Genomic DNA, 23,777 nt, shown 5'->3' with positions numbered 1-23,777 from the left:
AGGATTCACCATTCTAGATGCCATCAGGGACACTCATGATTCAGCGCAGGAGGAAGGTAAGCCCACAGTTTCTATGGGTCACCTCAACCAGGGCAGATCCTTTGGGAGGCATCTTCTATGTTGCAATATCCAGTGGGATCTCAGTCCTCAGCGGACGTACTCATTCCCAACCTGGGCGCCCTTCTAGAAGTTGCAGCACAGACATCATTAACTCTTGGGTCGGGGCTACTTTTGTTCCATAACAAACATTCTGTTTAGCTCCCAAAGGCAGGGAGGCCCCTCTGGATGCAGTTTTATGGACATAAGTGTCCATAAAAATGTCCATTTCAAATGGACATAAGACACTACACCACAGTTCCATGACCGTGGACAGTCATGGCCTTTAAGCTGGAAGGAAGGATGGAGCAGTGGACAGAGAAAATCCGTCTTACTGGTCGACCGCTAGGCTAGCACCATGTTGTTTCTCTTCAAATTCCTCTTGTATATGCCGAAGGAATCCACGCATCTGGGGGTGATTAGGGGGAGCAAAGGGGTGGTTAATCCCCTCTCAACCAAGAGCACATGCACACCTCATTCTGAAGAATGTCCAACAAATTCCTTCTAAAAATGTAATTTAATTCTTACTAAAGCAATATGTGTACATAATTTTAAAAGTCAAGTGATACTCCATGACATATAAGAAAGTCAGCAGTGTCTGCCCCAGTCCTTCTGAAACCTCGATTTGCTTCCCCTCGCCACGGCTCACGAGAAATGCTTGAAAGTTTTTAGCTTCTCTTTCTTTCTCTTTCAACTTTGCTATTTCTACACAACACATTTATATTACTAATTATGATTTTCAACATTTTAGAAGTCATCTAGAGACTTCCCATTTCTGAACTTTTAGTACGTTTTCTAGATGGCTGTACAGCCCATCCCCGTCTTCCCAATTTTGTTATATCAGTTTTTGGTCAAATCGATATTTCGTATTACCATCATTATGGTTATGCCAATGTTGTTCACGCTAGCACATGCACCATATTACGATTTTATTTCCCTTACTATACCGTTTTGTATTCATTGCCTTACTTTGTGTTCACTTAGTTTTACAGCAATTACTTATCCCTGATTCATCCCCAAACATTCTAAAAGAATGTACGCTCCATGCGGTCAAACATGCCTCCTTAACTGATCAGCTGTGGGGTCTTCCCTCAGAGCTAGCCCTCCCGGGGCCGGCATTCACAGAACGAGGGGAGGGGCCTCAGCGCACATTCGGCTGAGCTGACATCACACCAGCCAGAGTGTCTCTGGTCCAGCCTCCCTGGACACTAAGTCTTTTGCCTTCTACAAAGAGAGGCAGCTCATTCCTGTGGCTGTGTGGGCTGGGCTTGGGGTCGGAGAGGGAGGGAGCACCCAGCTCTTCCTTTCATTCAAGCTTTACATCAGTTCTGCTTTCTGCCTGCACCATGAACCCCCCCCCCCCCCATTCTCTCTCTGTGAAGGTGTTTGTGTCCTGGTTCCTGAACCTTCCCAGGCTTCTATCCTGGGAACCAGGTTGTCAGCAGTTTTGTTTCTTCTGTAGTCAGTCAGATTTCAGCCCGGACGGTGCCATTTCGTCAGCTGCATTCGCTTTCTCTAAATCTGGTTGACATCTCTGTTCCGGCATCTCTTCCCATTCTCTTATTCCTTTAGGGTCCTTTTGTGAGATTCTGGGCAGAGGCGGAGATAAAGGCTGTCTGCCTTGTTCAGCTGAAAAGCCTCCTTCAGTTAATTCTTAACCTTACGGGCAAGTGACAGAATCGATCTGTTTGGAGTATAAAGGGGTGTGTGTGGGGGAACTAATGGACTAGGTTCATCCCCACATACCGTTCATGAGTAGCAAGTCTTGTTCCTAGAGTTTAAGGGCACCCAACAGACAAACAGGTCTAGTTGTCTTCTTGACAACAGCTCATCCATGCTTGTTCTCAGTCTGCAATAATCCTGCTCTGGGCATGAGCGGAACTGGTTCCCTTGAGAACTCTTCCCAGCCACACAGCACCTCCACGCCTAGTCATTTTACCCCTCATCTTCTCCCGAAGTGGCTGCTCTCGCTACGGCCTTGGGTGTACATGGTCAGCCAGTGGGTGGAGCTTTAGGAGTGGATTTCTCTGGTTTGCCCCATGCTGGAGACAGGGTGGAAGGAGCCTCAGATCCTGCTGGTGGGATGGAAAAAGGCCATTATGGTCATCTGGTCTCCAGGTGGATTATCTCAAATATGTCAGGTACCTTGTGCTGTTGTCATATCTGCTGGGTTTTATTAGCCTGAAGAGTGTCTGCCTTCCTTCCAGACTTGGGTTATACTGTGAACGCTCTTTTCAGTTATTCGACCTTTGGAAGGCACAGGCTGCAGGAAGAGGGTGGAGGAGAGAAAACCACAAAAATATTTCTTAAGGGTGAACAATTAATTTTGGAGGTATTAATCAGTATCTTGTGACCCCCTAATCCATTTATTTATTTGTTTAGCTTTAAAGTATAAATAAAAGATTTTTTTTTTTATTTATTTGGGAGAGAGCGAGCACAAGCAGTGGGAGGAGCAAAAGACGGAGAAGCAGACTCTTCTCTGAGCAGGGAGCCTGATGCGGGACTCGATCCTGGGACTTCAGAATCATGACCTGAGCTGAAGGCAGACACTTAACCAACTGAGCCACCCATGTGTGCCCCTGTTATTTGTTTAGCTTTAAAAACAAAGTGCAATTGAGTTTAATATACTTATGAATCTTCCTTTTTTTTCATTCTAACCATCTGGGCAGGATTTACTAATTTGGAACAAATCCACCACCTGCTATAATTTGCTTAATAATTCCCTATGGTGTACTGAGTTGTGTAAGACTCATTTTTAAAACAGAAAAGTGGAATTAGGACACTTCAAAAAGACAAATCTGATACTTTAGGTATCCAAGATTTCTGTCAATTTGTTAAATATGCACTAGGAATATGAAAGTAAAATTAAAGAATCCTTAGAAGAAATGGGTAAAAAATAGTCACTGATATGATCAAAGGTAGAGTTAGACAAAATGAAGAGACATGAGACTATGTCCCAAATGAAAGTATAGGACAAAATCCACAGCAAGACACCTAAGTTAAATGGAGATAAATAATATGCCTAACAGAATTCAAAATAATGATCATAAATATAGTCATTGGACTTGAGAAAAGAGTGGAGGACTACAGTGAGACCCTTAGTAGAGAGAGAGAAAAAAGAACCAGTCAGGGATAAAGAACACAATAAATGAAATAAAAAAATACACTTGATGGGGATGCCTGGGTGGCTCAGTCGGCTAAGCGTCTGCCTTTAGCTCAGGTCATGATCCCAGGGTCCTGGGATTGAGTCCCATATCAGGCTCCTTGCTCAATGGGGAGCCTGGTTCTCCCTCTGTCTGCTGCTCCCCCGCTTGTGTATACTCTCCCCCCCCGACAAATAAATTAATTTTAAAAATACACTGGATGGAATAAATAGTGGGCCAGATGAAGCAGAAGACTAGATCAGTGACCTGGGGGACAGAGTAATGGAAGGTAATCACACTGAGCAGGTGAGAGGAAAAAATTATGCAAAATGAGAATACTTAGAGAATTCAACAACTCTATCAAGAGTAATAACATTTGCCTTATAAGGAACCCAGAAGAAGACAGAGAAAAGAGGGCAGAAAATTTATTTGAAGAAATAGTAGCTGAAAAATCCCCAAATCTGGGGAAGAAAATAGAAATTCAGATCCAGGAGGCACAGAGACCCCCTTACAAAATTAACCCAAGGAGATCCACACCAAGACATGTAGTCATTAAAATGGCAAAATGTAATGATAAAGAGAGAATTTTAAAAGCAGCAAGAGAAAAGAAAACAGTTACAAATAAGGGAAACCCCATAAGGCTTTCAGGTGACTTTTCAGCAAAAAACTCTGCAGGCCAGATGGAAGTGGCATTCACAGTGCTGAAAGGAAAAAAAATCTGCAACCAAGAATACTCTACCCAGCAAGGCTATCATTCAAATTAGAAGGAGAGATAAAGAGCTTCTCAGACAAACAAAAGTTAGGAGTTCAGGACCACTAAACCAGTCCTACAAGAAATGTCAAACAGGACTTTCTGAGTGGAAAGGAAAGACCATAAATGGGAGTAAGAAAGTACAAAGTACAAAAGCAGTAGAAAAAGTATATCTATAAAAATCAGCCAAGGGACTCACAAAATAAAAGGATGTAAAGTATGACACCACATACCTAAAACATGGGGAGAGGAATAAAGAATAGGTTCAAACTTAAGTGACCATCATCTTAACACAGACTGCTATGTGCATAGGAGGTTATACACAAACCTAAAGGTAACCACAAATAAAAAACCAGCAATGGCTATTTAAAACATGAAGAGAAAGGAATCCAAGTACATTGCTCATGAAAGCCAACAAATCGTGAGAGAAGAGAGCAACGGAAGAAAGCACCAGAGAAGAACTACAAAAACAACCATAAAGGGCACCTGGGTGTCTCAGTCGGTTGAGCGGCTGCCTTCAGCTCAGGTCATGATCCTGGCATCCTGGGACTGAGCCCCACATCGGGCTCTCTGCTCAGGAGAGCCTGCTCCTCCCTCTCCCTCTGCCTGCTGCTCTGCCTACTTGTGCTCTCTCTCTCAAATAAATAAACAATCTTAAAAAAAAAAAAAAACCCAACCATAAAACAAGTAACAAAGTGGCAATAAGTACATACCCATTAATAATTACTTTCAATGTAAATGAAGTAAATAAACAGTCCAACCAAAAGACATAGGGCGATGCAGTCGATGAAAAAAAAAAGACCCCCCTATATGCTGCCTACAAGAGGCTCATTTCAGACCTAAAGACACCTGCAGACTGAACGTGAAGGGATGGAAAAGCATTTATCATGTAAACGGGAGTGACCAGACAGCTGGGGTAGCAATACTTTTATGGGATAAAATAGACTTTAAAACAAAGAATGTAGCAAGAGACAAAGAAAGACACTGTATAATCATTAAGGAGACAATCTGACAAGAAGATATAATAATTGCAAATATTTATGTCCCCAACTTGGGAGCAACCCAAAATACTTAAAGTAGTTAATAACAAACAAAGAAAGTGATTGATAGTAATACAGTACTAGTAGGGGACTTTAACACCCCACTAACAGTAATGGACAGGTCATCCAAATGGAAAATCAACAATGGAATAGTAGCTTTGATTGACACATGGGACTGGATGGATATTTATTTATTTATTTATTTGACACAGAGAGAGAGATCACAAGTAGGCAGAGAGGCAGGCAGAGAGAGAGGAAGGGAAGCAGGCTCCTTGCTGAGCAGAGAGCCCGATGTGGGGCTCAATCCCAGGACCCTGAGATCATGACCTGAGCCGAAGGCGGAGGCTTAACCCACTGAGCCACCCAGGTGCCCTAGGACCGGATGGATTTAAAAGATATATTTAGAACATTCCATTCTAAAACAGAATACACATTCTTTTCAAGTATACATGGAACAGTCTCCAAAGTATATCACATATTAGACCACAAAACAAGTCTCAACAAATTAAAAAAGATCAAAGTCAAATCATGCATCTTCTGATCACAACACTATGAAACTAGGAATCAACCACAAGAAAAAATCTGGAAAAGGCACAAATAAATGGAGGCTAAGTAACATGATAGTAAGTAGCGAACCAAGAAATCAAAGAAGAAATAAAAAAATACATAGAGACAAATGAAAATGAAAACACAACACTCCAAAATCTTTGGGATGCAGCAAAAGTGGTTCTAAGAAGTAAGTTTATAGCAACACAGGCCAACCTCAAGAAACAAGAAAAATTTCAAATAAATGATCTGGTCTTACACCTAAAGGATCTAGGAAAAGAAGAACAAACAAACCCCAAACCAGTAGAAGGAAGGAAATAATAAATATTAGACTATAAATAAATGAAATAGAAGCTTTAATAAAACCAACAGAACTCATCAGTGAAACCAGGAGTTGGTTGTTTGACAAGATCAACAAAATGGATAAACCTTTAGCCATACTCAGAGGGAGAGGGACTAAGAGAGAGAGGGAGAAAGAGAGGTTGAGAGATTAAATTAAACAAAATCAGAAATGAAAAAGGAGACTTAATTGACACCACAGAAATACAATAAGGAAATATTAAAAAAAATTGTATGCCAACACATTGGACAACCCTAGAAGAAATCGATAAATTCTTAGAAACACATAACTTCCTAAAATTGAACCAGGAAGAAATAAAAAATGTGAACAGACCAATTATTAGCAATAAAATTGAATCAGGAATCAAAAACTCCCAACACACAAAAGTCCAGGACCAGATAGCTTCACAGGCGAATTCTACCAAACATCTAAGGAAGAATTAACAATTTTTCTTCTGAAACTATTTTCAAAAATAGATGAGGAAGGAAAACTTCCAAAAATCATTCTATGAGGCATGCATTACATGATACTAAAACCAGATAGAGACCCTACCAAAAAAAAAAAAAAAAAAAGAAAAGGAAAAGAAAAAAAGAATTACAGGCAAATATCTCTGATGAACATAGATACAAAAATCCTTAATATTAGCAAATCAAATCCAATAATACATTACAAAAAATCATTCACCACGATCAAGTGAGATTTACTCCCAGGATGCAAAGATAGTTCAATATTCACAAATCAATCAATGTGATAAATTGCATCAATAGAAGAAAGGATAAAAACCACATGATCATTTCGGTAGATGCAGAAAAGGCATTTGACAAAGTATAACATCCATTCATGATAAAAACCCTCAATAAAGTAGGTTTAGAAGGAATACACCTCAACATAACAAAGTCCATATATGAAAAATTCACAGCTAACATCCTGCTCAATGGTGAGAAGCTGAGAACTTTCCCCCTAAGATCAAGAACAAGACAAAGATGTCCACTCTCAACACTGTTTTTCAACAGAGTACTCAAAGTCCTAGCCACAGCAATAAGACAAGAAAAAGGAATAAAATGCACCCAAATTGATAAGGAAGAAGTAAAACTGTCACTATTTGCAGATGACATCATACTCTATATAGAAAACCATAAATATGCCACCAAAACACTACTAGGTGCTAGAAATGATAAATGAATCCAGTGAGGTTGCAGGATATAAAACCAATGTACAAAAATCCACTGCATTTTTACACACTAATAATGAGGCAACAGAAAAAGAAATTAAGAAAGTAATCCCATGTACAATGATACAAAAAATAATAAAATATCTAGGCAGAAAATTAACCTAGGAGGTAAAAGACCTATACTATACTGATACTATACTGATGAAAGAAACAGAAGATGACATAAACAAATGGAAAGATACTCCACGCTCACGGATAGGAAGAACACATGTTGTCAAAATGGCCATACCACCCAAAGCAATCTACAGATTCAGTGAAATCTCTATCAAAATACCAATAATATTCTGTATTATAATATTCACAGAAACTAAAACAAATAATCCTAAAATTTCTATGAAATCACAAAAGACCCCCAATAGCCAAAACAATCTTGAAAAACAAAGCCAGGGTATCATAATACCAGATTCTGAAATATACTACAAAGCTGTAGTGATCAAAATGCTATGATACCGGCACAAAAACAGATACATAGATCAATGATACAGGACAGAAAGCCCAGAAACCAACCCATGACTGTATGGTCAATCAATCTTTGGCAAAGCAGGAAAGAATATGCAATGAGCAAAAGACAGTCTCTTCAACAAATGGGTGTTGGGAAAATAGGACAGTTACATATAAAAGAACGAAACTAGACCACTTTGTTACACATACACAAAAATAAGCTCAAAATGGATTAGAGACCTGAAACCATAACAATCCTAGAAGAGAGCACAGGCAGTAATTTTTCTGACATTCGCCATGCAGCATTTTTCTCGATACATCTTCCGAGGGAAGGGAAGCAAAAGCAAAAATAAACCACTAGGACTCCATCAAGAAAGCTTCTGTGCAGCAAAGGAAACCATCAACAAAACTAAAAGGCAACCTAGGGACCGGGAGAAGATATTTGCACACAACATATCCGATAAAGGGTTAGTGTCCAAAACATATAAAAAACCAATACAACTCAACACCCCAAAATAATTCAATTAAAAAGCAGGCAGAAGACACGAACAAAGATTTCTCCAAAGAAGACATCCAGATGGCCAACAGACACATGAAAAGATGCTCAGCCTCACTCATCCTCAGGAAAATGCAAATCCAACCTACAAGGAGAGATCACTGCACACCTGTCAGAAGGGCTAAAATCAAAAACACAAAAAAACAACAGGTGTGGGCGAGGATGTGGAGAATAAGGAACACTCATGCATTGTTGGGAGGAATGTAAATTGGTGCGGCCATTGTGGAAAACAGAATGGCAATTCCTCTGAAGTTAAACACAGAACTACCCTGTGATCCAATAATTTCAGTACTGGGTATTTACCCAAAGAAGACAAAAACACTCATTCCAAGGGACACATGCACCCCTATGTTTACTGCAGCATTGTTTACAATAGCCAAGACATGGAAGCAGTCCAAGTGTCCACAGATAGATGAATGCATAAAGATGTGATACACACACACACACACACACCACACAAAGCATGGGCCTAGAAGATATTGGGCTAAGTGACATGAGTCAGAAAGAGACATGATTTGACACCTGAAACTGATACAACACTGTAAACTATGCTGGAATTAAAATAAAAAACTTAATAATTTAAAAAAAATATTTTATTTATTTATTTGTCAGAGAGAGAGAGACAGAGAGAGCAGAAGCATGGAGAGCTGCAGGCAGAACAAGCAGAGCAGGCAGAAGGAGAAGCAGGCTGAGCAAGGAGCCAGATGCAGGACTCGATCCCAGGACCCTGAGATCATGACCTGAGTCAAAGGCAGATGCTTAACCAACTGAGCCACTCAGGCGTCCCAATAATTTTTTTTAAAGTAGAGGAAGCAGAAAGATGTCAAAAGCTACCCAAAATACCTCCAAAAGAGTGGACAGGCATTCCATGGACAGTTGTGCAGGTTGTGGCCTGGACAAAGTGTCCGGCTACAGAAGCAAGCTTACACTCCTCTCTCCAGGTTAGGTATCCATGGGAATGCACAGATGGTACTGGGGAGTGGGGCAACCCTGAGAGCAGAGGCTACTACATCATACGTGAACTACAATAGATCATACAATTCTACATTTTGGGGAAATGTATCCTTAGGGAATTGACACTTTGGCTTTTAGGCTCATGAGGCTTCTCAGGGGCCCTCCAGCAGGTGGGGAACTAGATTAGGTGGTACCTGGTGCTTTCCTGCTAGACATTTGATCTGGCTCTTATGGAGGACAGAGAGGCAAGCTCTGGACCTCCAACCCTCAGGCTGTACAGATGTGGCCTGTTCAGAGAGCCAAGGAGGCTCTAGGTACTCCGAGAAACTCAGGTGTTTCAGTCTCCTTAATTAAGTTATTTGCAGGAGTCTGAGCATCTAAGTTTTCAAAGGTACTTAAAATTAGGTCCCGCCTGTGTCTGGGAAACGAGCAAAGGCAACCCCCCCCCCCCCCCAAAATAAATCAGAGGGTCAAGACTGTGGAAAAGGTGGCCTCACAGATCTCAGGGGAGCGTCCTAGCACTGTCCCAGAGGGGCACAAAAAGGCTGAAGTTATTTCCCTGAAATTAAAGGCTTTGGAAGTGAGCGGGGTCCAGGTCTGGCACATCAGGCATGTGCTGTCTGTGGGGAGGGGCTGACCTCGGTAGGGGTGGCGGGGGTGGGGGTGGGGGTGGGAGGTGGGGGGTAGTTACCTGCAGGAAGGGGGAGGGGAGAGCTCCTTGCCCTCACAGTCAGCAGGAAGAAGGGAGGAACATGTGGCCTCCCAGGATCATATTCAGGAGGAGATGAGGGGTTGCAGGGAGCGCACACCAGATGCACTCAATTTTCTATATAAAAATCAGGTGAGATCATCCAGCAAGTGTCAGGGGGGAAGGGCAAAGCAGAATGGAACACAGAGAGAAGACAGGCGTGTTTGAAGTTTTTAAGCCTTAAATGTGTTGCACAGCGGTGGCCAGGATTAGGTAATTGGTGATTTGTTTTGTTTTTCAGCAGAAGTGATGGATCTGTGGAGAGAATTCGGGGCGTTTGTTCGTTGTCACGCACTTCAGCATCGCGATTTAATTCCTCTTCAGAACGGCGGCCACGCGTGGTCGAGATCTTTTAAAGTTAGGAACTTTATGCATTTTTTTTTTTGTCTCTAGAAAGATCACATATTTTTAAAAATAATTTTTAAAATTTTTATAAATATGTAATGTATTATTAGCCCCTGGGGTACAGGTCTGTGAATCGCCAGGTTTACACACTTCACAGCACTCACCATAGCACATACCCTCCCCAGTGTCCATAACCCAACCACCCTCTCCCAACCCCCCTCCCCCCAGCAACCCTCAGTTTGTTTTGTGAGATTAAGAGTCACCCATGGTGGGCTCAGTGGGTTAAAGCCTCTGCCTGGGTGGCTCAGTGGGTTAAAGCCTCTGCCTTCGACTCAGGTCATGATCCCAGGGTCCTGGGATCGAGCCCCGCATTGGGCTCTCTGCTCTGCAGGGAACCTGCTTTCTCCTCTCTCTCTGCCTGCCTCTCTGCCTACTTGTGATTTCTCTCTCTCTGTCAAATAAATAAAATCTTAAAAAAAAAAAAAAGTCACTTATGGTTTGTCTCCCTCCCAATCCCATCTTGTTTCATTTATTCTTTTTCTACCCCCCAAACCCTCCACGTTGCATCTCCACTTTTTCATATCAGGGAGATCATATGATAGTTGTCTTTCTCCGCTTGACTTATTTCGCTAAGCATGATACCCTCTAGTTCCATCCACGTTGTTGCAAATGGCAAGATTTCATTTCTTTTGATGGCTGCATAGTATTCCATTGTGTATATACGCCACATCTTCTTTATCCACTCAAGAAAGATCACATTTAAAGAATATAGCTTAATGCTTTTTCACAAAGTGAAACCTCCTACATGTCCCGCCCCAAGAACGAGACAGAACGCGAGTGGTCTCCAGGAGACTCCTGGGTCTTTCGGGTCACGACGGGAAGCAGCACCTGATTTCTAATGGCATAGATCAGGTTTGCCTAAAACCAAATGAACTTTCAAGTCAATGCCTTCCTGTTCTTCCAAACCATAGGTAAGATCTTAAGTCATTGACTTCTCAAATGTTGTGGGATGACAGGGTTTGCTGGGTTCTGTAGTCTGCAGTGTGAGTGAGTGAGTGTGTGTGTGTGTGTATTCGCTTCTTCCAGAAGCTTGCTGCTGGTGAGCTCACAGTCCATGAGGAGGATGGCTGATGACAGGTGGGGACACACCTGACCCATCCCCATCACTTCGTCTGTGTGGGAGGAAGGCAGAGGGTGCGTGCAGGTAAAGGTCAGGAGTCAGGAAAAGTTGCAAGGATGGTTCTAGTCAATCCAACACATACTTACGAAGACTTTTTTTTCCCCCCTAGCTCAGACTCTTATGACGGAGAATAAAGCCACAACTCAATACAGTAAGTGTCACATAAGTGCACAGAGCAATCCAGTCTCTAAATACACAGCACAGAATACCAAGTGAATATTCCTGCATTACAGTGCTCAGGGGAAAAGCACCCTGAGGGGTCAGTGGTAGGGACAGGTACCAGCCAGCTCACAAACTCTGGCTTTTCTCCTATGACCGTATGGGACTCTTCGTGAAACTTGCGCCTGTACTTCAAATATCAACTCCCACAAGACAAACTCTGATTCCTCTCTGCTGGCCCAGCCCCCAGCATAAGGCCAAGTACACAGTAGGCGCTCAATAAACGTGTGTTATGTGAACAAGTCCCGGTGATCTTAGAGCAAGGGTGTTTAGATACACAGAAGTTCTCTCCAGGCTGATGGGTAAACTTCTGAGGCCAAAGCTTGAGAGGCGGGTCAGTTGCACCATTGGGGGGGGGGGCTTCATCATCTCTGAGCTTGGTCTTCTCCTCCTTGACCTGGAGATCGTGCGTATCTCACAGGGTTGCGTGAGGGAGCATGGTGGGTCTGGCATGTCCCACCTGCACCTCTCTCCCCTTGCATGTTCAGGGGCCGCCTTGGGCCTATGCCGCAGAAGGGAACCGCGGGCCACTGGTCCCAAGCTTTGGGCGTGGGGGCACGTTCTACTCTCAGGGTAAAATCTGGCAAAATCGGGCTCAGAATTCTACACCTAGCCGGGCCAAGGTGATGACAAATAATATTAGCTTCTGAAGTTTACCAACAGAGCCGCTGAGCCACAAAAGAGAAAATCACACCCCCAAGGTCAAGCGAAAGAACATTCCGGAAACTCAGCTGTTTCCAATCCAGCCAGTTCATCAAACACAGGAGCTGTGGGCCGTGCATGTTCACGACTCATAGGACAAATGTGTGTGAGTAAAGCTGCATCCTGCCTCTCTACCAGACTGCCATTTACCATCTTGCAACTCAAAGTGAGGTCCCTGGACCAGCAGTGTTGGCATCGCCAACACTGGACAGAAATGCAGAATCGCGGGCTTTGGGGCCTGCTGCAGACCTAGCGAACCAGAGCCTGCATCCTAGACAGATTCCAGCAGATGCATACACACGCTGCAAGTCCAGAAACTGCTTTAGAGAGCTGTGGGATCCGGTACAGGCCAACAGTAGTAGCTTAAAGCTCTGCTGTTTCGCTGAGAGCCCTACTGCCCCCTATAGGCCATAATCACAACAGCAACGGACTGACTGAAAAAAATACAAATCAATCCAGGGACGGATGCTGTAACGCTGTATAAACTTTCCTCTATGATCAGAGGTACATATAGGAGTGGTAGATTCTCGAAATACCAGAGGCTAACTGAATGCTACATGTGTAACCACGGCAAAATCCCAGGGTTAAAGGGAAACGCAATTTCTTCCCTCAAGGGCAGTAAAAATAAGAAACAGGAAGTCAAACTGGAAATCGACTTTTCCCCAGAAAAAGGGAAGCTCGCTCGTAGAAAAATAGCTCAACCCAAGTACTCTTTGCTAGCCCAGAAAACATAATTTTCTTTTCCTTTTTTAGGGTTTCATTTAACTAATCTCCACCCCCACCCTGGGGTTCGAACTCACCACCCTGAGATCAAAGGTCGCACACCCTTCCAGCTGAGCCAGCTGGAGCTGGAGAGCCTACAAACATTCGTTTCTTAAGACTGAATGTCTGTGTCTTCTCTATGGGTTCTCTTAGAATAACAGTGATCTCTAATTCCATAACCATTGCTAAGTCCTGAGAATTGGTGTCTTTTACAAGTATTCATTCAGCACAATTAAAAAAAGGAATTTAATTTTTTTTTCCCCCAGGAGGAATGGGCACGATGGGCAGTTACAGTGTTAGTCCCAGCTGGTGCCTGGAGTTGACCCGGAGAGGGAACACGTGTGAGCTTAGGCTGATGAGGTCTAGGGCTAGTGAGGGTCCACAGGCTTCTCTCCCACCCTGTGCAGTGCCCAGGAATCACGCCATGCACACTAACAATCCTGAGAAGAAGTTCTCACATACTTACAAAGCTTCCTACAAACCCTGTGAGGTCAGTGCTATCAACTTCAAGGTCCCCCCCCAAGAGCTAGTCAGGGACAAGGTGGAAACCAGATGGAATTTCCCGCCCAGCCTGCCCCTGGAAAAACCCTGCTTCCTGTGCTCCCCACGCTGTGGACCGTCCGGGCAGGATTCCAGCTCTGGCTGCAGAGCGAACTCACACCTGTCCCTGGAAGTCAGCATCCGCGGGACCATTGCTCCTGTGACCTTGAATATGCAGCACGAACACCGACACCTCACATTTCCTTGGCCCCTCGATGCCATCCACGTCCACCGCAACTTGTCCCTGACCATCACTCCCACCTTCTGGCTAATCTACAGCCTCATTTTTGGTCATTTATTCATTCCATGAATATTTACGTTTTTCGAGAAGCTCTGAGACCCTAGATGTGAAACCAGGAAACAAAGGGTCAATCAATGCAGTCATCATAGCTATTGGCTACTAAACGCGGGTGCTACTTTTTACCCAGACCTTCCTCATTTGCTTTCCATTTGAGGCGTGTCCCCTCCCCCCACCCCCCATCTCCTCCTTCGGCTGCCTCTAGAAGAAGCCCTTTCCTTGCTGCGGGCTCCACGTCTCAGGGACTGTCTTTGCTGCACATTGAGCAGAAGAATGGATCTCGGTTTGGTCCCCGGTGCTCTCCTGGCCCTGGGAACGGTGCGCTGACTACAGCAGAATCATCTCTTGCCCTTCTTGAGATCAGCTGTCCAACACAGTGGCCAGTAGCCACAGGTGGCCATTTAAATTTTAATCAAAATGAAATAAAATGAAAGACCGGGAGCAGCGGCGGCCGACTCGTAAACGCCGGATAGCGACAGTTGGTTAGCACTGGACAGCACAGACAGAGCATGTCCATCGTCACAGAAAGTTCTACTGCACAGCTCTGCCTTAGAGCTTTTATTCATTCTGCTGGCAGAGAGAGATGAGAAACATCTGAAACAGACATTATGAGGGTATCAGGCGGAGTAAAGAGTGATGAAGGACCCCAGAGAAAAAAGGGACAGATAGTGATGGAATTGGGATGCATGGGCTAGTATTGTGACCACTGGCTCTAAGGGCCATCTCCTCTTTCCTGACCTTCCTCCTCAGGTACCATGACCGGTGACCTATTCTCATACCTCTGGCTGAGCCCACCATGGAACAGCCCTTCCTGCGACTCATACAGAAGGAACCAGAGAGGGTTCCTTATTCACTGAAGCCCCAGATGTGCCCCAGGACCTCAGGTATCTTAACCCCATCCAGATGAGCTGCTGTGACACGGCTGGAGGTACAGGGTGCTTTTTAGGAGCTTTAACACGTGAGGAAAAAGACGGGTCAGGAAGCGCCGTCTAAAATGCTCACGGCTCCTGAGGATTGTCTCTGCCACTTCTCGCGACCACCACGAGGTGGCAGCACTAGCTCACAAAAGCCGTGGCCGCCGCTCTCCTCGCTCCTCCCCAAGCACAAAGCGAGCATCCCTTTATTACGAGCATCCCTTTATTTCGAGGGAAACAGAAATCCTCCGGGGGTAAGTGTGAACATGAAAATGGCACCCATGTAATTAACAAAGGCTAATTAGAAGAGCGGCATGACCCAGAATTCTAACCGCCTGTGCACAGAGTCCAGAATAATGGAGAAATGCAGGTGATTCTGCGATGCGTTGAGTTGAGATGATCCCCTCCCCTAAATTTTGTTTTTGCATCAACGAACACACTCCAGCTTTTTCCCTCCTCCACATTTCAAAGTGAGAAGACGTCTCTTGCCTATTTTTTTTTTTTTTGAACTGACCAATTGGTTTTCCATTAGCTTCACATAAAACAATTAAGTGAAGAAAATCTATACGTTTGTCCCCAGTTGCGATCTTGCAAGTTCAAGGCAATCTGCCATGTTCAGCATCTGGGATACATCATGTCTGCTCTGTTACCTCATCAATGGGCACATATCTTTCCCAGATGGACGAAAGAAAAGGCCTATGAAGTTACCAGGAATGCAAAAACAGGCTCCATGCTCTCAACTTCCTGCTGCAGCCAGGTACCTGGGGACGGGAAACGGAGGGAAAGCCCGCTCTAGGTCTAGTGTGTCTGAATACGTGGCCTTCTGTACACACGTGGCCAAGCGGCCCAAAGCCACACCCATGCATGCCTGAGCGATCCCGGATCCCTCTTCAGAAGGGCGTCTGGGTGAGAGCTTTCTTGAGGAAAAAGGGAGAGAGAGACAAAGCTAGAAATAGAGAGGTCACGGTTAATCTAACATTTTAGGGTTATTTAAGACACCAGGGTTTGAACTCAGCTCTTCAAGATCTGCCTAGAACTGCAATCTGGAGCTTGTGTCAGGCCACAAGTTTAATGACATAAAATTCAAGGCAACTGGGTGATATAAATCCATGTTTCTTTGTCCCCTTCCCCTCACTCGCCCCTTTTGGTATAAGACTGTCCTCTAAGGACCACGGATTAGGAAGCAATATATATCAATTTGCAACGTAGAACATTCCAATCTTTCATGCACTAATTCTACTTCTGGGAATTCAGTCTAAGGAACTATTGCTAAATACAGAAATCCTAACACGGAAAAAGATGTTTTGTGCAGCATTATTTAAATCATGAACAATTTGGGGAAAAAAACTTTTAAATTGAGCAATAGAAAATAATCAAATTCAATGATCTGTCTACCTAATGGGTTATTAAGTCATCATGGAAATGATGTGGGTAGACCAGACAAAATATAAAATGCTCCTGTAATGAAGAGAACAAGAAAAATCACGGTTGTGACAGTATGTTTAAATTTTGCATAGGAAACAGACTATGAAAGGAAAATATGCCCAAATATTAAGAGCGTTGTTTCGACGGTGATTACCAAGGTACATTTTCCTTTCCAATAGTTTCCAAATTGCCTTTAAGTGTTATTCTACAATGGGAAATACATGCTTACAAAAACATTTATTTTGAATTTGAAATAATTTCACTGTTCTTTTATCTCACGTTTCAAACTGTCTTCTCCTCATCTCTGCCTCCCTGACTTAAAACCAACACCTTGCGGCTCAGTCTCACTCGGGTTGATATTCTGTTTCCCATGAAGGACAGTGGACTCTGGTCTCCGCTGGAAACTTCTCAGACTGCTGGGGCCAGAGCACGAGCTGGTCTAAGCCGAAGGAGGGACGAGGAAGACCTGGTCCGGGGGCCCCAGGCATGGCTCGTGCTAGTCAGGCTCTGGCTTCCCCCGAATGTTTGATTATTGACATTGACAGAGAACGTAAGGTCGTATATTTTACAGAACGGTGGTAACCACTGGTGGAGGAAAGATGAGAGAGGTGTATAATTTCCAAAAGAGTAAAGAAAATCTGAGTCAACAATTAGATTCTAGTGATAGAAGGAACTATTTGAAGGGAGACAAAAGCAACCACCAGATAACATGGCATAGCATGAAAACCCAAGACCAAATATATCCTTTTCCTAATAAATGTGAATGCTTTAAATCTTTCTAACAAAAGGCAAAGACTTATTTTGGCCCCTAAACAAAGTTAAGCTTTATTGTTTATAAGAACGCATGCCTGAGACACACAGAGAGGTCAAAAGGAAAGGACACATCCTTGGAAGATGCCAAGAGAGTAGGTCTCGAATGTTCTCACCATTAAAAAAAAAGATAATTATATGAGGTGATGGAAACACTAATCTCATTGTGGTGATCATTTCACAATTTTCATGTTATCAAATCATCACACTGCTCACCGCAACCTTACGCAATGTCATGTATCAATTATATTTCTATAAAGCTAGACAAAAGAGACCAAAAAAAAAAAAAAAAAAGACCAGTTAAAATACACGAAACACAGAAGAACAAAAAGTAGGGATACAAAAATTGATATGTAACGAGTAAAATAGAAACAAATAGCCATAAACAGGACAAAATAGGTTACCTTCTATGGCCAAAATTCCCACCCACAAGGAAGATACAACAGTTGTAAACATGGGCAGGATACTGTAGCCCTGAAACACATCAACAGCTCAACTCCCAAATGTAAGCAAGACACTGTAGACCATGTTCTCCGTCTTCCATAAGGGAAGGAAAAAAAAAGTCAGGATACAGAGCATTTGGAGGATATGTCCGGAAGACTTGATTTATGGGATACATAATGGGATATGTCATCCTGTTCTAGACATTAATCAGTATGCATCCCTCCCTCTTCACCCCTACCCAGGGCTCTCCATTCCCACCCACACAGGAGGCATGAGTCACTCACCACAGGACAGACACAAAGAGCACAAATCCTAGCTGCCTAAGCACAAGACAGAGAAATGTCAATGCACACCAGCATAGCACTTGGCACCAGGGAAGGTCAAGGGGATGCAAGAGCCAAGTATGACAAGAAAAGGAACAAGAGAACGCCCCAACCTCTGCCAGAACGTGGGCCATCTATCCAGAGTGCTGACACAACCACGGCATCCTTCTTGTCACTGGCCCGTGACAACCACCAAATGCCCAAAGATTCTGTAGATAACACTGATCGGGGATTCAAGGCCCTCCTGCTGATTTCTTCTCCTGCAGGCGTCTGTCCAATAGCCCAAGAGATTTGAATCCTCCTCCCCTGAAGAGACTGGAGAGCTGCGGGCCCTTGGGTCACTGGAGGGGCTACGGTGACCTGAAGGGCAAGCCTTGAACGGGCTGCTGTGGCTCCTGCTAGCATGAGTCTGGAATCTCATTCAGAGCTCGGACCTTCTGGAATGTGCGCTCCCATTATGGAGACAGAGAAAAACTGGACCATAGAAACAGAACACACAGTATGTCTTTGTGGTACATTTATAAAATGTAACATAAAGGGCTATGAAAAAAGAAACCTTTAGGACATGTTCTTTGACCATAGTACAAGTCTAGGATTTAACAGACAATAAATAAAACCAATGCAACCACCTAGAAAAGATGAAAACAAAACAAAACAGTCTTGAACATTTGGATCAAAGAGGGCATTAAAACTTCAAACACAAGTTTACTTAGAAAATAATCAGAAGAACTATATCCCATAATGAGAAAAAGGCATGAAGCTGAGCCGTACTCAGGAAGAAAATTCATACATAGCCTTCAGTGTGCTGATCATAAAACATGAAAGACTAAGAACAGAGAACCCACAGATTCAACTGAAGAGACGGAGGAGTCCCCAAACAAAGGTTAGTGGGCATTTGTGTTGCTGGTTTTTTTTTTTTTTTTTTTTTAATATTTTTGACTGCCTAGGATCTGCAGCTGCTTCCTTTGTCGGGGGGAGGGGTCCCTCAGGATGTGGATTTTAGACATCGCGAGCCTGGGTGCACCGTCTAGACTTAGCCAATCAGACGCTACCACCCTGCACTCTGCATCTCACGTGGGTGCCTGAAAGAAGCAGGGAACAGCTTAGCCTTCAGCCTGGAAGCCACAGCCAGCTTCGGTGGCCAAGCCAGCCCATGCCCCTGAGCTGCCCCTGGACATGCTGGGATCTGACCCCCGAGATTCCACGTTCCTGTGCATGCCCCCATGTGGTACCCTACGCGCCATCAATCTCTGGGCCCGCTGCCCTTCTCCAGTCCATTCTGCTCCAGCTCACACGGGCCAGGGCCAGTTTCTTCTGTTATAACGTCAGTCTCTTGAGCAGAACAGAAGAAAGCCATGTATGAGGAAGAAAGAAATCAACGATAGGAAAAAATCTGTGGCGATGATGAGTAAGCTCCAGGACCAGTCTGAAAGACCAGCGAAACTGGCAAACCTTCCTGGGAGTCTAATCGCTGGGAAGTGAGGGTCACAAATACTTTTACAAAGGAAGGAAGGTACAGATTCTGAAGTTTAAAAATAATGAGATATGATGTACAACGGTGTACCCAATTAAATTAAGAGATGAATTACCAACATTGACGGGGGGAGGGAGGGGACTTGAATACACTATCAATCACGGAGCAAACGCCAAAAATTGTTAAAAAAAAATCTTAAAACAACAACAACAACAAAACACAAAAAACCTCCTTCCCAAAGGACACAGAGCTGGATTGGTTAAGGGCAAGTTCCTTCAGACCTTCCATTAACTGGGGGGAAACTTGAATATACTATCAATCACGGAGCAAACGCCAAAAAGTTGTTTAAAAAAAATCTTAAAACAACAACAACAAAACACCAAAAAACCTCCTTCCCAAAGGGCACAGAGCTGGATTGGTTTAGGGCAAGTTCCTTCAGACCTTCCATTGACTGGGGGGAAACTTGAATATACTATCAATCACGGAGCAAACGCCAAAAAGTTGTTTAAAAAAAATCTTAAAACAACAACAACAAAACACCAAAAAACCTCCTTCCCAAAGGGCACAGAGCTGGATTGGTTTAGGGCAAGTTCCTTCAGACCTTCCATTGACTGGGGGGAAACTTGAATATACTATCAATCACGGAGCAAACGCCAAAAAGTTGTTTAAAAAAAATCTTAAAACAACAACAACAAAACACCAAAAAACCTCCTTCCCAAAGGGCACAGAGCTGGATTGGTTTAGGGCAAGTTCCTTCAGACCTGTGCTATTTAAGCCATCCTGGGCCGTGGAGAAAGAAGCAGAGCAGCATGTACTGGACTAGCGCAGACAAAGGGGCCCCAACTCTAGTCCCTGCACCCAGCGGACCTCAGTGTCAGTTTCCCCTAGGGTGGAGAGCGCAGTTGACTGTTCTGTGGACGGGGCACCTTGCCACTGCTATCCTGATTCAGCCATCTCCATTGTCATGGATGTATGGCTGGTGTCAGCCACCTGTAGGCCAGTCCAGTCCATTCGGATTCATCCTTGGGGGGCCGTCTCTATCCCCCTCCCCTCAGTCCACCTGCTCCCCTACCAGAAAATGAATGCTTCTGCTCGCTGCTGTCCACGCCCTCTACGGGGTACAGGCAGGTGCAGTTACCCACGAATCGTCAATGGAATGAAGTCAGGGACAAGGGAGTCCTGAGCTAATGGCAAAGGATTTTTCCTTGGAGAAACGCATGACGCCAAGAAACAGCAGGTGCAAAACGGAAGCGCCCTGGGCAAACCATGGCTCTTGGTCATCCCAGATGGGACCTGTTGAGGGCTCAGAAAAGAGGAGCTCCTCTCTTTTAGGGGCAGCCTGGAGGACGAAGAGGTTTGTTTCTTTCAGTGTTAAGCGTGGCAAAGAGTGGGTTGGGGTCTATAGAGCCATGGGACCTTCGGAGGCAGGGTTCTGTGCTGATGCTGACCTGGTGGGGGCAGCTCTGGCACAAGGAGTCATGGGACGCTCCAGGCCCGGGGCTGGGCCTCAGCTGTGCAAAATGAGGCTGGAGAACCTACGCAGCTGGTAGGAATTACCGAGGGGGCGGGATCCCGTCCGTGGTGCGTGTCGTTCCCCCCGCCCCCCCCACCCCCGCTCGCCCCCCTAAGGAGCGCGCACTTCACAGCTCCTTGGAGCCCCTTCCCCTTCATGCACGTGGCCGTGGGCTTCGCGAACACCGTATTTATCAGCAAATTACCCAGTAACTGCTGGGCCCTCTGGAAGGCCACGGTCATGTGGGCGGACTGCACCCAGGGCACCGCGCGGGGGCAAGCAGCAGCAGCCTCGCTGCCCTCCCCCTCCGGGCGCATTTCGGTCCCCTCCGGCGGACTTGGGAGCGTCCCTGCCTGAAAACGGACACCTACCCAAACTGCGCCCGAGGGAGGCGGTGTGGCCCCCGAGCAAACGCCGGTTTCGCACCCAGTCCCAGAAGCACGCGAGGTGCGCCCTCCCTCCGCAGCCGCGGCCGCGGCCACGCCACAGCCCCCGGCCCGCAGGGAGCCCCGCGTGGGCCTGCCCTCCGCACCCGCGAGCTCCCCACGCCCAGGCCCCGCGGGTCTCCACGCAACAATGAGGCGTGGGCGGCCCCGGCGGCCTCATTTGCATACCACCGCGGCTCGGCCAATGGGCTGCGCAGGGGCTTTGGAACGCCGTGTTGCCATCTGCGTGCGCGCGTGTGTGCGAGTGTGACAGCCGCGGTGGCCGTGGCCCTGGCCGTGGGAGGCGGGCCCGGCGGAGCCCAGCCGCGCGGGGACCGGCCCCAGCGCCCGCTCCCCCAGCGCGTCGCGGCCGCGCGGCCCGGCGGAGTCCGGAGACCACCCCCCAGACCCGGCCGGGCGCAGTCGCGATGTCGGTGGCGGGGCTGAAGAAGCAGTTCCACAAAGCCAGCCAGGTAGGGAGGCGCGGGGAGGTCGGGGCGTGGGGGTGCGGGGACCCGGGGCCGCGCTCCCCCGCGGCTTTAGGCCTCTGGCGCCCCGAGGGGCCTCTCTTGGGGCGCGGAGGTGTAGCGAGGGCCGCCCGCTCCCTTCGCCGCCGCCCCCCGCCGGCCCCCGCCGCCCCGGGCCCGCGCTCTGCCCCGAGCGCTGTCACTCGGAGGGCTTCCGTGGGCCAGGAGCAGAGGTGGCGGGCCGCGGGAGCTGGCGCGCGGGAGAGGGGCGCGCGGAGGCCTGCGCGCTGCGCTCGGCGCCGCCCCCCTACCCGCGCTGGGCGGGGGACCCCGGGGCCGCCGGGCGCCTACCTGGAGGTTGGGAGCCCTCGCGGGCGCGTCTTGCAGCCTCGCGGTGGGTCGGGCGATGCTGGGTCCGGCGGGCGCCTGGGGGTGGACCCCGCCGGAGCGCGCCACGACCCCGGGCCGGGGCTCCCCATGGCGGTGCCTCGCCTGCGCGCCGTCCTGGCGGCGCCGGCCGGGCCCCTGCTCCTGGAGAGCCGCGGTCTGGCGCGGAGACGTCGGCAGACGCGTAAACAAACTGTTAGACGCACCTCCAGGCGCAGAGCGCGGCAGACAGCACGGTGGGGGCGTCTGGGAAAGCTTCCCGGAGGAGGAGACGCGTCTTTGGGGAATTAAGTAGGAGCAGGAATTGTGGGTGGGGGTGTGTTTGTGTGTGTGGAAGGGAAGGGGGAAGGGCGTTCTGAGCGAGGAAACAGGACAACAGGCAGGGAGGCATGAAATTGCTGTGTGTGCGTGAGTGTGTGTGTTGACGACAAGCAAATTTGTATTCCAAGATTGCGGTCTCTTCCGGCCATGGCACAGCTCACACTGTCGAGCCTATCCCACACCTGCAACCCTGGTTTTGTTGCTCTGCCTCTCCCTCCTCCTCTCTCGCCCCCTCCCCCACCCCCAATTTGGCTAGCACCAAGGAGGACCGATTTCATACAGAATCCACATTTATGAGATCTTAAGCCACGAATTGGAAAGCAGCTGCGATTAGAGGATTCTCTTTTTCTAGCCTCAGTCTCAGGCTGAGGACACTGCGGTTCCCTCACTCATACCTCTTCTGTGAAGAAACTGGGGGATGCCCAGATTCTGGCTGGGGACCCTGGTTGGACAGTGGTGCTGTGTGCAGGGTGATAAGGAGTCCTGAAGGAGGGGCCTGCTGGGTGTACCCATCGCTGGCCCTGGGCTCTTTGAAGGGTCTGGGGCCATTCAGATGTCAGTGGCCTCGTGGCCGCTGCCCGCCTTGATCTGGAGACCAAGGGGGTGAGGCCAAGACTGGAACTGTAGACTTTTGGGGATTTAAGTCCTAAATGGACATTAAAAAATGTAAGTGCAGGAAAGTCAAAAAATGCTCGATGAGCTAAATTTAGGCTCTGGGGAGCAGCCACATTTGGGAATAATGTTTAGCCCAGTCCTTGATAAGCAGTGTCCACTCAATAAATATTTATTGAATAAAGGAAACTTTTGGGGTAGAAGAGCACAGGAAGGAAGGAGCTGGTAGAATGTCAGAGAGAGAAGAGTGTCGTGGAAGCAGGGTGGGGGGCCTTTAAAGGCAGGAGCAGTGCGGCAGGTGCTGCTGTGAGCTCAGAACTAGAGCTTGGCTGGGCACTGGGGGACTAGTAGTTTCTGGCTGTGCTTGTTACACTGGCTTCCTTAGCTCGGGCCAGAAACTGACCATTTTTGAAGATTTTCATTCGTTTGGTATGAACTCAGAGATGACAAACTCAAGGGTGATCCAGGTCGGTCTCTGACCCCCAGCCAGTGTGAATGTTGAGGTCTTAGAAAGTTATTGGCATTGGAGAAGTGTCATTCTGGTGATGTCATTGAGTTTAACCACCAGTCATCAGCCCCTTAAAAACAAAACAAGAGTGGATCTCATTTCGACCGTTTTGCATGAGCTGAGGTCTTTTGTGCATTTATCGGGAAAGAAAGGAATCACAGATTCTCTCTGCGATTTACAGACCACAGTGGTCAGAGTGTCCAGTAGATAAGTTTTTATCTGTTCTAGAAGTCTTTTTAAGAAATCTTGCAAGGGGACAGAT

The 23,777-nt window shown here is 46.5% G+C and overlaps 1 protein-coding gene and 1 long non-coding RNA gene across 5 annotated transcripts in view; one reads left to right on the top strand and one right to left on the bottom strand.

Annotated features, from left to right (window-relative positions):
- The window catches only part of LOC131835527 (uncharacterized), a 76,871-nt gene extending 54,511 nt beyond the window's left edge, over nt 1-22,360 (bottom strand). Inside the window, exons 1-2 of the long non-coding RNA XR_009355221.1 lie at nt 22,039-22,360; nt 2,242-2,359 (exon numbers count right to left, since the gene is read on the bottom strand). This is a non-coding gene — a long non-coding RNA (uncharacterized LOC131835527). The remainder of the gene's footprint in view (nt 1-2,241; nt 2,360-22,038) is intronic.
- The window catches only part of SH3GL3 (SH3 domain containing GRB2 like 3, endophilin A3), a 131,592-nt gene continuing 129,289 nt past the window's right edge, over nt 21,475-23,777 (top strand). For 3 of the 4 annotated variants that reach the window (XR_009355220.1, XR_009355219.1, XM_059179854.1), the window contains exon 1: nt 21,478-21,693. Coding sequence is in view for 2 of the 4 variants with exons in the window: in XM_059179854.1 (XP_059035837.1) it covers nt 21,649-21,693 (45 nt within the window). In the remaining 2 variants the exon portion in view is untranslated. Of the gene's footprint in view, nt 21,694-23,777 lie in introns of all 4 variants that reach the window. The other variant, XM_059179855.1, reaches the window with a different exon arrangement.

The sequence above is a fragment of the Mustela lutreola genome, chromosome 7 (genome assembly GCF_030435805.1).
Source record: "Mustela lutreola isolate mMusLut2 chromosome 7, mMusLut2.pri, whole genome shotgun sequence".
NCBI classification, from domain to species: Eukaryota; Metazoa; Chordata; class Mammalia; order Carnivora; family Mustelidae; genus Mustela; species Mustela lutreola.
Note: the sequence above shows the minus strand (reverse complement) of the source record. Positions and strands in the feature narration are given on the sequence as shown.